Source organism: Larus michahellis, chromosome 3, assembly GCF_964199755.1.
Source record: "Larus michahellis chromosome 3, bLarMic1.1, whole genome shotgun sequence".
NCBI lineage: Eukaryota > Metazoa > Chordata > Aves > Charadriiformes > Laridae > Larus > Larus michahellis.
In genome coordinates, this window is record NC_133898.1 from 64738156 (window position 1) to 64751822 (window position 13667).

Consider the following 13667-nt stretch of genomic DNA (forward strand, 5'->3'; position numbering starts at 1 on the left):
ATCTGCAGTTAAAAATTTAGTTTGGATGAGTTTCATCTGGAAGGCCAAGTTCTCTTTACATGGGAAGCCCAAACTGAATTCAGATTAGTGGTAAGATGGTGCAAGTAACACCTAGCTCTTCTGTCCTTAGCTTTACAATAGAGGTAGTAACCATTACCCTTGTGTTTCATGGTGGGGAAAACAAAGGCAAAAAGCTTGATTTAAACATGTGAAAAGGAGCAGAACTGTGGGATTGCTGTAATGGTAGAAGAAGGGGGGGTGTTTAAATTAGTTACTGATTTTCTTGAGGGAAGGCTAGCATCTGAATCTTTTCATTAGGTTATTTCTTAGGAAATTACGGAGTCAGTGGAAATGAAAGACAGGGGAATGGAAAGAATTAAATCTTGGCATATAATATATGTAGTCTTAATTCAGCCTATCTTTTGAGGGTTTCACACTGCAGACTTAGAAGTATTTTTTGTCTTGTCTGATGAATGTAAGTACAACATAACGGAAGTGTTGACTCTCAGTGATTTAAAGGTAGAGTATTCTCGTAGGGTGCATTGTATTGAGAGAGAGGTATGTGAATAATGACTGACTTTATTCCTTTTGTAGTTATTTTAGATTTTATCTCTCCCTGTCCAGCATTCCTAATGCAATTATGATATTTTAAGCGGAGAAGGCTTTGGCTTATCTAGTCTTGAAAGTGATGGTAAACGGGATTCAGGTGAGAGAAGGTTATTGGCCAAGACACCGAAGAGTTCTTTTCTCAAACGTGTTGATTTTGTATGCAGTGAATAAGGACAGAAATTGCATACAGATTTTGTGCAAAGCCACTGCATCTATAGTTGTCTGTATTTTAAAATCCACTTGTAAAGTCATGGTACTTGCACAGTTCAAACAGTTCTGTTTAATGCTTAACTTGTGCTGCTCTAACTGGTGTTTCAGAGACTGTTTTCTCAGTAAACCAGGGTTTTTTTTGTTTTTCTGCAGGATTAGTAATGGCTTGCATCATAATACACATGCTGCTAATATAAAATGTCAACTCTTGAATGCAGATGTTTGTTAGGAAGACCCCAGTGTGTATGGAAACAATAGTGCTGATCCTTGACAGGATCAAGTTCGCTTATGGGATAAGTGCAGAAATTCTTCTTCGAACCATTGTGTTCTGAAAGTTTTACTGAATTTTCCTTTATAGGAACTTTCTTTGGACTATAATTGAGAAGCACATTAAATCTGGAAAGTCTGTGATATTTCTCGTATCTTCATCATGCTATGACGAAAAAAAATTGGTAGCAGTCATTATTTTAAAATGTTTGGTTAGTTGTAATGCTGAAAAGTTCTGGTAGCGACTCACCAAACCTCATGAACAGTGTTCCTGATAAGTGTGCTAGCTTGAATAGTGTTGTAAACTACTTTATGACCTTACCTTTATATCTATAAATTTGTTTTCTTATCTTTTTCTCTTTTAAAAAAATTCTTGTTGCTACATCTACGCTAGACTAAAAAAAGGGGGTAATTACTCAAAATGTGAGATTAATACAGTACTGTATATAATAGAGACAAGACCATTTTTACAGCTCTGATGAATTGCAGTGCAATTCTTAATTTAAATGAGTTGTCTTTAGCAGTAACTGTACATACGCAATAATTGTGCGTATGTGTCCACTTCAGATACAACTTCTGGAATATCCTGGACAGTCTTTTGCTTGATCTCTTCTACTCTATTTACATTTTTCTGTATATAACAGAATTTGAGTCATTTTTTCTCCCTTTTTCAAGTGGAGACTTATGCGGTATTTGGGTAGTCTTTAAAATTCATCTGTATTGATTCAAACTTCCAAGCTTTAATTTTGGAGTACCTTAGATCTCTTTAAAGCAGTAATTTAAGCCCTGGAGGAGTCCTTCTCAGTCTTCTTTGAGACTAAGTTTAGTACTGTACTTCTATGGTTTGGAGCATCTTTCATATGAGGAAAGTCTGAGAGAGCTGGGAATGTTCAGCCTGGAGAAGAAAAGGCTCAGGGAGATCTTTTCAATGTGCATAAACACTTGATGGGAGAGAATGAAGATGAGGGGGCCAGGCTCTTTACTGTGGTGCCTAGTGACAGGACCAGAGGTAACGGGCACGAGCACACACACAGGAGGTTCCCTGTGAACATCAGGAATCACTTTTTTACTGTGAGGGTGACCAAGCACTGGGACAGGTTGCCCAAAGAGGTTGTGGAGTCTCCATCCTTGGAAATATTCAAAAGTCCCATGGATACAGTCCTGGGCAACTGTTCTAGGTGACCCTGTTTCAGCAGGGTGGTTGGACCAGATAATGTCCAGAGGTCGTATGCTGTCTCAGCCATTCGGTGATTCTGTTTGTGTGCCTTGGGGTCTCCCTCTGTGTCTGCTCTGTCACCGAGACCTCCCTTCCCTACCATCACTCCAAAGTTGTGGAATCTTTCAAGAGCTTGGCCCAGCAACTGTGGCCAAAAAGTTCCTTTTTTTTTCCCTCCATAATGTATCCTTCCTGGATACGTTTCATTAGTTATACATGTCAGTTGTGAAAAGTTTGGAGAACTCTGGAAGTGAAAAAGAAAATCTTGTAGTTTATATTGGTGTGTGTATCAAATACGTATGTGCGTGTGTCTGAATATTGTGTGTATCTATATATAGTATAGATATTTTATAGGAGTCCAGTGTAAAATCCTGAATCATAATGCTTTGATTACTGTAACAGTAGTCCTTATATCTTTAAGTTGTTTTGTGGCTTATTTTATTAACTTTTTTCTTTTTTTGTATGTGTGTGTGCTTTGTCTTGCAGAGTTGGAAGAATCCATGGATTTCAAGCTTTGAATGACGGGCGTCTTACAAAGTTACCTAAACTGAAAGCTAAACTGAAGAGGCAGATGCAGCTCTGAGTACCAGATTGAGTGAGCTGGTGTGTGCACTGCATGTACATGAAAACGCACATGTTTTTGTCATCACATAGACTTATTCTTGCATATTCCTGAGAGCTTTGCAATTGATGAAAATTAATTCGAGAACCAGATGGAGCACCTTTACAGCACAGGAATCAGTAACCCATGGAAAGACACCTGCCAGTAATGTTCAACTTTCCACATGGTCTTCACGGGTGAAAAAAGTTTGCAAGAAGAGGAAGAAAAAACACCCACTGCACAGAAAAAGCCTAATAAATACCTCCACAATCTAAATCAATAGCTGTGAGGGAAACAGAAGAATACAGGGGGTAGAGGAAACTGATTTTGTTATCGCAGAGGAATAATGTGTGGTCTTTGGCACGTTTTGCTTTGGGCTCAATAGATTGTGAATGGACTAATAAATCGTGACCATATGTTCAGTAATGATGACTGGAAGTAAATAAGTTGAGGAACTATGGGACAAGTCTGGGCATTGAACTGAGCAAACCTCGTCGTCCTTCTTGAGTTAAGCAGGTCATCAAACTTGCATATTCTTTCTCCCTCTCCTTTTTCCTCTTTTCACTTAGTGTGGTATAAATACTAATTAATTGAGCTCATAAATGTTATTCAAATAAAACAATTGGAATACTTCATATGTTTCCTTCTTGTACAGCTGCAAATGTTGTGTCTGGAACTATGAATCTGTGCTGTAGACAAGCATCAAGAAGGAAAGATCCGATCAAACAAGCAAGGAAAATACCTAGAGAAATAGTGAACCCAGGAAGTCAGATTTTTAATGCTGCTTCTCTTTCTTTTTTAGATGATTATATTTCTTCCTTCCTTGAATTTTAGAAGATTTTGAAAGAGTGCTTATTTGATGTGCTTTAATTCTGGCATTTGTTTTTTACGGTAGGATGAAAAGCCTGTGATTCCTTGTAGCAGAAAAAAGGGAAAAGTAAAGGAAAAACAGCTTGACATTTTAGCCTGTTTCGGAGGAGAGAGAACTTCATGGTTCACCTGAGGCAAACTTATCTGCTTTGAAAGCCAAAAGCTTTAGAGCATTTTTGATTCTGCTATAAATGAAGAGGGGGTTTCTTTTTCATTCGTGTGTGGCAGCAAAAAGTGGGAAAGCAGGCAAGATAGCGTGATAAACGGTTCAGGCTGTGTTGGGTCTCTGGTGGAAAAAAAGTGCTGCAATGAAAATTGGATTGGCTTTGGATTGCAAAAACTTTTGAGTCCAACGAATGGTTCAGTACCAAGAGGGATTTCCCAACTGGCCTGGCACACCAGTGCCTGCACAAGTTCGGGTCTGTTTCGCACGGTTTGTGTGCCTTTTTTTCCCTTTATGCAATCTCTTTCAGCTTTAGCAGCAGAAATACATCAGATGGAAAAGATATGCCAGAGGGCAGCTTGGAAAAGATGAATGTCATATATATACATATATATGTATGTGCGTGTGTTTAAATTTCTGCAACTGAACTTTTGAAGAAAATCTGACTGGAGGAAATCTTAAAAGCCTTAAGTTACTTGAAACCTACACATTTGCAACTCTTTGTCTCTGGAATTGCATTACGCTAAACTGGAATCTCAGGCTGTATAAAGATTATACCAAGTTGAGCAAAAAGATGACTTAACCATTTCTTGAGCGCCTCTTATGAAGTAGCTGTTTCTCCAAAGGATAAGTGCACCCTCACTCTACAGACTCAAAAACAAAAATGAACGTGAATTTTTTTTTAAGTGTTACTTTTTCTTAGCCAACTGCCATCATCTTTTATAGAGGAATTTTTCACTATGCATTTGGTGGATATTTATAAACACTGACCCCATCCTCCTCCCTTTCAATGATCTATCCCAGGTCAGTCTTATCAATTAAAAAAAAAAAAAATTGATTTAAATTTTGTGCACTAGACATATTACTTTCTTATGTCAAAAAATAAAATATTTAAAAAGCATGTATGCAGCAGTGGAACATGGGCCTGTTCTTTGCAGCGATTCCAACATCCTCTGCCTCTCCTGGAAAGGGAGAGTCCCCAAAAGTGAGAAGGAGAAACCGGTGTGCAGGAGGCGGTACTATGAGGAAGGCTGGTTGGCAACAGGCAATGGCAGAGGAGTTGTAGGCGTCACTTTTACTTCCAGCCATTGCAGGAGGGACCGGAACACCCCTCAGAGAATCAACTTCAATTTGAGGGGCCACAACAGTGAGGTAAGCAAAATGTGTGTTACACTTTAAAGGAAACAATAGCAGCTTTTTTGTTAGTATTTCTGCTTGAAATTCCACAGGGCAGTATGAAGGAGGCTTAGGACTAATCCAAATGTGATTGGGATCTGTCTGAATCTTTCTAGTAAATTCGAGCACATGAGGCTGATGGTGGAGAGGTTCTCTGGAAGTGGGTCTGGTTTTGGTTTGGCCTATTTTCTCCTTCATTCCCCAGCCCCTCCCAGATTCCAGGCAAATTCAATAAATGCGTGTTAAAGGTGTTAAAAATTGTGATGGTTGACAGCTTTTACCAGTATTAAAAGTCTGGCTTGGAAGACTAATGGAAAGACAGGGGAGTGGGAGAGGAACTCAGTTGAAGACTGACAGTTTTTCAGAAGCTGCAAACTGGAATGGCCTGTGGCAAGGGATAGCCATCATCTCTAGAAAAACTTAATTTTGCTAGAAAAAGGGGCAAGTGGTACTTCTCAGAAAAATGTTAAGATGCCCTGCAGTAAAATACTGTAACTTCAGAGTGCAAGGCATTGTCCTGACTACAGCGACACAAAAACTTTTCCATTTATTTTTTCTGAAAGGGATAAATCTGTTGGTAAAAGCTGATATTTCAGCTGTGCTTTACCATTGTCCTGGCACCTCTTTTTTTCTCTGTATAATGCTTCATGGAAAGTGCCGATGATGCCCAGTAGCATACAGAGTGTCTTGAACAGGTGGGAGAACTTAGTTTGTTTCTGCATTTTAGTTAGGCTGTGTTTGGATGTGCTCTTTGAAAAGAATCTGCCCAAATTAAAGGTTTGCTTGTAGGTTAGTGAGTAGAATGACATTGTATGTGCTGAAATTAAAACCAAAGATACAATGTCTTTTGTGCTACTTACTCGTTGGACTCTAATATATGTTGTCCTTTTAAGATAAGCTGCACCAAAGATTAGAGGTGGGTGGTTTTTAATAACTTTAATAGTCCTCTTTTTAAGAAAAAAAAAAAAAAAAAGGATCAGGGAATAAATATTTAGTCTTAAATAATTGCTTCCATGCATTTTGTCTGTATGCAGGTGTGTGGGTGTTTTGTAAATTATATAGATTTTTATATTTATAGACATGTATGTATTTGTATCAGGTTCATTCAAAAAATTACAGCCACCTTTTCCCAAAGGGAAGAATGATGTTTGAATCCAGCATTTTGTTTTGAGCCATCTCTAGTTGTCAGTATAATTTTCAATTGCAAATTGCATTGTATGTTTGAAATGTATGATAAAATGATCACTTTTCATTTCTTCATATTTTTTTCTCTAACTTTTTCTTGAACCTGGGCACCTGTTTTTCTCCTTTTGCATAATATGTGTCTTGGAAACAATGGAGGGAAGTGCTGTTTATGGGAATGTGAAGTCTTGTTGCAGAATGTGAAAATACAAAACTAGGTTTAAGTATGTGCCTGTTAAGTGGAGAAGATGCTGATGTGCATGCTGCCTTTTGGTTTTGGCTAGTTTTGCTCTGTTTACTCAGTTGGCCATTAGATTATCTTTCTGTGTCACTGCATTGTTGCTGTGTGGATTGAGCTGTGCTGTTTGGGCATCCTTTCACCTAAGAGTGATTGGCACAGGAGAGACTCTGAAATGAAAATATTCTGTTCCTTTTTTTTTTCATTTGGGCACTTAAAATGTGCTGGGTCAAGCTTGTCATTAATAAAGAATTGTGTTTCTGTAACTAATCTTCCTGGTAACAGAAAATGTGTGAATGACCAGAATAGAGGCTACCAATTCATTTCTCTGAATGGCACTACAGAACTGGTATGGTGCGATCAAAAATGTGTGGTACTGAAGGAAGAAGAGAAGTGGCTTTAGTGCAACTAGCTTTCTGTGATGAGTCTGTGGCTGCTGTCAGATTTTCCCACTGGAAAGTGGTTTTGAGCATCAGTGTAGATGAACTTTCATCTTTACAAGGTGATGTGTTATACAACACTCTTCACCAGGCTTACTGGATGTTATGCTTTTATAGGAAAATCCTGCTGATTTTGGTAGGAATGAAACTGTAATATAGCATTTTTTTAGTTGTTAAAGGTGTATAGTTGAATGGACAACAAGAAATTTTCTTTAGAAAACGCCTTTTCTTCTAAATCTGTCTGTTGAAAGATTACTTGAAAGAAAACGTTGAACAGCACTGCTTATTGCTAATATTTGCATAAGAAGTTGTAAATGTTTTGTTTTTCCCATTCTCATGTTAAAAAGCAAGCCAACAACAACCTTGTCTCTTCTGTGTACCCCCTTACATAATGGAAAATGCTAATTTTGCAAGCATATCCTGGTATACGTGTCTGATTAAAGCTACATTTGTTGTGCAGAATATGCCCAAAGGGATGTGATTGACTTAAAACTTTAAGAGCCTGTGTGTTTCACTGACCAATTCTGGGATTGTATTGTGTTGTCTTGTTCCCAGAAATAGTGATTTATACCTCTACATATTTTTCTCTGGGATAACACTAATGTGACAAGTCAAGTTTATTGCTTTTCTGACATACATTGCTGCTTTAATATTAGTATGCATTTAATTATAAAGTGTGAAATGCTGTAATGAGCAGAGTGAAGAGGTGAAAATACAAAAGCTAAATACTTTCCATTTGGGGTATAAATAGCAATATGCTGTGGGCAGAGCGGTACGTTGTATTTCAGTTTTAGGATGAAAATCTGGAAGAGGTAATGCGGCAGTGCTGTGCTTTTGGCAAGAACGTGAGACTATTTTTAAGTGGGTCATGAAGGTGGATGCTGGTGATGTATTTTTGTGATGTTTTTATGATTGCTGAAGAGATTCACTGAAACCTTTTTTTGACTGTAATAGCAAGCCTGTAGCATATCAGAACAAATAAGAATGAGGAATCCCCAGGACTGAGTTACTGACACACGTATTACAGTGGTGGACTTGCATGACTCATCACATTGAACAGTAATTGAGAATGAAATGCCTTGTAGTATGAGCCCTGCTTGAGGTTTTACAATTGCTTCAAGGTTGGTTTTTAGAGTTTGCAACTAAGAAGTGGCTGCCATATTATTTTAATTAACAACCTCATTTTTTTGTAGTTTCTAAGGAGAATGACAGGGATTAAAATAAGCCTATTCCATTTATTCTATGGCAAGAAGTGAAAATATTGCATTTTGTGATAGATCTGTTTTTTAACTTTGGCATTGAGTTTATGGCCCTCAATCTTATTTACTTAAGGCTCAGCATTCTAAAAATTAAAATTTAAAGGGGGAGAAGCAACTTTGATGCAGAAGAAAGGGGAAATGTGTGTTGTGCAGCAGTTGTGCAGCTGCGACATATTTCACGTGTATTAGGAACACGTTGCATCTCTAACCATGGGATGGGAGGTGTCTCTGTGAGGGTAGGTAGTGGATGGAGCAGATGTGAATGACTGCAGACACGTGGTTTAGTTTTGCTTTGGAGCATTTCCCTTGGTCTGGGAGAACAAACTGATGGAGGCTGGTACTCGGTGGGTTTCTTTTGTAAGTCTGGCAGAAAGGGTAGAAGGCAGGAGGATATGCCACTGTGCCACAATGTTGTGAATCAACAGCCAGGGAGCAGAGAGGATGTGGTGGCCTAAAATACCTTCCTCTCCCCTGCACGTGTAAATGCAATGCTGTGCAGAAATTAGAGTGAAATTTAGAAGTCTCTGATTTTGACCTAACTCGACTTTCCTTGGCTGCACTGGGAAACAGTGTTAGAAAAGTAATTGAGCGCATTCCTTTTATGACTCTTATTATTTCTGTGATAAATTAAGGATGAAATCAAAAATATCTGGTCACTTCAGCAAGGTCAGGGTTTCACCCAGTGTGACTAGTAGGCCCTGAAGCATGCCAGTTTGAAATTTTTTTATTTTTTTTTTTTAAATATGACTACAGAGACAGTGACTTTCAGCTTCTGGTCCATCCTGAGGTTTCTGGGGAGAGATTTTCAGGGGGATCTGTGATAGATAATCAGAAAAAAAGCACAAACTTATCCTCAGTGGGTTTCAGTAGCCTTACAGGGATCTTCCCTTCCAGTGAAGGATTTACAGGATGTCTGCAAATCATATTGGTTGGATGGTGCTGCTGTAGGTATTTCTTTTAATGAGTTCTGTTGTGTCTAGTATTAAGATGGTAACAGTTTCTATGGCACTTAATGTTTCTTAAATTATCATTGTTTAAAATAATGTTTTGCAGGTGCATATTTTTCTTTTAATTGTGCTAACTAAAAAGACATCTTTGATATATTTAATATGATTCAGTATGGTAATTGCTGGACTGAAGCATTAAAAAGTAGTGCAAGAGTATGCAAATTCTGATGCAGTGAATTAAGTAACATGCTGAATACATTATTGAGTATGCATAGCATTTTTTCCTGTAAACATAAATTACTCATTTTTTTTACATTTGTAATTATTTGAGTGTCCTAAGTGCTTGACTCCAGCTGCAAAACCCACCCTGTTTTGTTTAGCACAGTATTTAGAAGTAGATAGGGATGTAAACGTCTCTCAGATGGACTGTCAAATGAATTATTTTTAGTTACAGCTTTTCAAAGGAATGCTGTCTTTTAAAAATATTCAATATATGTTGCTTTTCATACTATATTAGTTATGGAAGTCTCTGTGCAGTTCTTGGGTTTGGTTTTGTTTTAGAGTAGAAGGAGGTTACCAATAGTTTTTCCCGTTTTAAAAAGAAAGCTATTCTTTATTCTGTCCAACATTCTGAGCTTGTATGTGAAAGTTCTGAGCAATTCTGGCAAAGCAGATTCTTTCCAGAAGTCTATTGCTTCCATAGGAAATAAATTTTAAACAAACAAACATTTTCAATAGTGTTTTTTGGTTTGTAGTGTTACTGGTAAGAATACAGGAAAAATATAGAAAGCTTTCTTTTTAAAAAAACCCCAACTTTGTCTGTTTTAATTGTAACTGTCATTTGAACCTTAAGTGTGATTTTTTTAATTATAATTCCTGGACAGAAAAAACAAGTTAGCATGTGAGTCTTGACAGCATGGGTACCTTGTATCAACTGTTGCCTTCAGGAATGGCTGGAACAGTTGTTACTGGTGAACACTTAAGAAATCTTGAGGTAGAGAGATACCATAATGATGCCTTTGGGCTATAGAAGCCTCAGTGGTACAAGACATACACTGATGTAAACTGCAGTGGTACTGCAGATCTCTCCTGCTTTTGTGGCACTGCATGCAGAAGACAGGACAAGGTTTGTCGGCAGAAGTATTATCGTTTTGTTAAAGCAAGCTAGTATAATTGGAAAAGACAGACAAGCTTTTGGGCATACAAGGTTTTGAAGAAGAACCTGTATTTATGAATGTTTGCCTAGTTTTTACAATGCTGCTAGCTGATACCACGCTAAAACTGTCTACAAACCATGCCCTTCCTCTGTCCTTAAACTATTATGGCTACAGAAAAATAGTGCTGCCGAGAGAGGCAGAATTAGTGCTTCTGTGGGAAGTGACTTGTAGGAGACTAGGTCCTGCGCCTGACCGGGCAGTCTCTGTTAAATTTCTATTGGGACTAGTATTGCCAGGCTTTTCTGATTACTTATTTTCAGAAAGGACAAACACATTGGGATTTCATGCAGGCTTCTTGTTAGACCTTCTTGAACTGTCTACTCTGCGCTTGGTGCTTGAATGCTTTAATTTCTTAAAACAAGTATTGAATGAGCCAAAATACATTTTAAACCTCTTTGTTAATCTTTTTCATACCAATCTTTTAAACTTCTGATGAAGCTTAAATATGCTGTGTGGTATGCAAGAAGTGTCTTTCATAGCCTTTGCTTAAGAGAGTTAGCAAAGAAAATAAATGGAGCTGGAAGTTGGAAGGGATTGATTTTCTTCCCTTAAGTGACAAACAGCAGTCCTGCTGCTTCCCATTTCTGTGCCCTATATCAGTTTGCAAACCCCAAGGTATGACCTGAACTGTACCGGTACACCTTCTGTATAGTTTCTTCCCTCTAAGAAGTGTGACCGTTTTCAAAGTGTCTTTTATCTTTGCTTGGTGATATTGTTTTTTCCAGCCGCACTCAGCTTCTGCTTCCACAAATATTTGGCCCTTTCTGTCTGTCTGTCTTTCTCAATTGCCTCAGAATCCCAGCTGCTCTGTGAGCTCTCTGTGAGTTCAGGGTAGGTTGCCTGCTCAGTGCACTCTCCTCTTACTAAGGTACAGCATCATATTTGTTCTTAAGCAGTTATGTGGCTTTGAAGCAAACCATCCAATGTTGCTACAGCTGTAGTCAAGTAACGTGGGTTGGTAACGCTGCATTGATTTGTCTGCTACAGTCATGCATACACAGTGTGTTTCCCGCAAAGGATAGGTCATCTGCTCAGGAGAACTTTAAATTACAGTTTTTCTGTTTCGTTTTAATAAGCATCTAGAAAATCATCCCTCAAGGCCAGGTAAAAAATGAATATATGACATGAAAACAGTATTGTCAGCTTTTAAACAGAAACTAATTATATTTGTAAGTGGGTCATCAATGTCAACATTTTACTGTGCCATAACAGGTGACTACAGTCTTATTGTTAGATAATTCTACTCAAAAAAGTTTGAAATGGAATCAAACTCACCTTTATCACAAATGAAAAGCTAAGTTTTTACTCATGTTAAATTGTGAAAGATAACAACATGCGTATTTCAAGATAATAATATGTCCAAGAGGCATCTCTTGCCTTTTGAATTAGGGTGAAGGTACACTATTGCTCTGGATAGGAACGATTTTTTGCCATCATAGTTTGAGTGTTCAAGGAAAATAAATGCATTTTCTTTAACGAAAGTTTAATGGTGAGGACCTATAGATGTAGTGAATAGGTGAGATGACTACTGACAGTTGATACCTAAGCTTGGAGTAGGAGCACCTTCTGAGTAAAGGAAGGTCATAACTCAATATGTAATTCTGAAGGCCTTGTGTACACATACATACAAACCGAGCATCTGAATAGTGGGGAAATCAGGTTTTATGATAGCATTTCTGAGACATAATAATCATTAAAGACACTGCCTTGCTTTAAACAGTTCCCAGAGGAATTTATCAAATTACAGATAGTCTGAACAGATAAGACACCCATTACAAACCATAAACATTTCACAATATAATTGAACATAGAGCACCAAGTAATTGCTTGTCAAGTATAGCTAGAATGTAGTAGGACAGACAAAAGAAGTTTTATAGGCACTTGTCCTTGGGCAACCAGTCTCTCTGCTCTGATAGCAATCTTTTATGAACATGTATGAACTTCTGAGGGAGTTCTTCGTATTCCCTTTGCATTAGGAGCTTCTTTAAAGGGAAGTAATCCACTTGTATAACGAAAATATTACAGGAATTAATGAAAATGAAATTGAACTGGTGAAATTTTGATGAATTTTCAAAAAGAAGTGCTGGTTTTAAGTTTTCAAAATAGAACTGTGGCGTTACAGTTCTGGAATTGTTTGACAGATTAGCATATTGGAAAATAGTATCCTTGTATATTCATCAATTCTTTTTACATTTTAAGGAAATGAAATGTATGTAGATGACTTTACTAATGAAGAAAATACATCTTTGTTTAGCCTTGTCAGAATTTCATGAAACTGCAAGGTACAGTGGATTTATTCTGCTATTCAAAAGGACACTCTGAGGAAGAAGTTCGCACCACAGCAGGGTTCTCAGGTTGATGGAAGATGTGTGTTGGTGGAGCCTGATTTGGCAATTTTGGTTGTTCTCTGCAGACAACTGGCAACACTGTCTCATGTAAGATTCTCGTAGACAAGCTGTTGATGGTACAAGCTGGATAAGCAGACAGAGAAGGTGCATCAAAAAGTGGCTGAATGGCTGGACCCAGAGGGCGGTGATCAGTGGCACAAAGTCTAGGCGAGGTACACAAGTGGTGTACCCCAGGGATCAATACTGTGTCTAGTCCTGTTTGACATCTTCTTTAACAATCTGGATGATGGGGCAGAGTTTACCCTCTGCCAGTCTGCAGATGACACCAAACTGAGAGGAGTGGCTGATATGCCAGAGGGTCATGCTGCCATCCAGAAGGACCTTGACAGACTGGAGAAATGGGCTGACAAGAACCTCATGAGCTTCAACTAGAAGTACCAGCATCTGGGGAGGAAGAACCCGATGCACCTGGGGGCCACCCAGCTAGGCAGCATCTTTGCAGAAAAGGACCTGGGGGTCCTGGTGGATGCCAAGTTGAACATGAGTGAGCAATGTGCCATGACAAAGAATGCAAATGGTGTCCTCAGCTACATTAGGAGAATTATTGCCAGCAGGTTGAGGGAGATGATCCTTCTCCTCCGCATAGCACTGCTGAAGCCACATCTGGAGGACTGTGTCCAGTTCTGGGCGGCTCCCCAGTACGAGAGAGACATGGACATACTGGAGAGAGTTCAATGAAAGGACACAAGGATGATGAAGGGAGTGAAGCACCTCACACTGTCCTGGTTTGAGGAGAGTGAGAGAGAGCCGCAGCTGTTCAGCCTGAAGAGAAGGATCTTAATAATGTATATAAATGCCTGGAGGGAGGGTGCAAAGAAGATGGAACCAGGCTCTTTTCAGTAGTCCCAGTGACAGACTGGGCAC

General features: G+C 38.6%; 1 protein-coding gene across 6 annotated transcripts in view; it reads left to right on the top strand.

The window, feature by feature from the left end:
* Nucleotides 1-13667, top strand: part of TULP4 (TUB like protein 4) — a 174469-nt gene that overhangs the window by 42965 nt on the left and 117837 nt on the right. For all 6 annotated transcript variants that reach the window (XM_074580501.1, XM_074580499.1, XM_074580497.1 and 3 more), the window contains one exon: nt 2789-5088. In XM_074580501.1, coding sequence (XP_074436602.1) covers nt 4837-5088 — 252 coding nt within the window. In that variant the 5' untranslated portion in view covers nt 2789-4836. The remainder of the gene's footprint in view (nt 1-2788; nt 5089-13667) is intronic.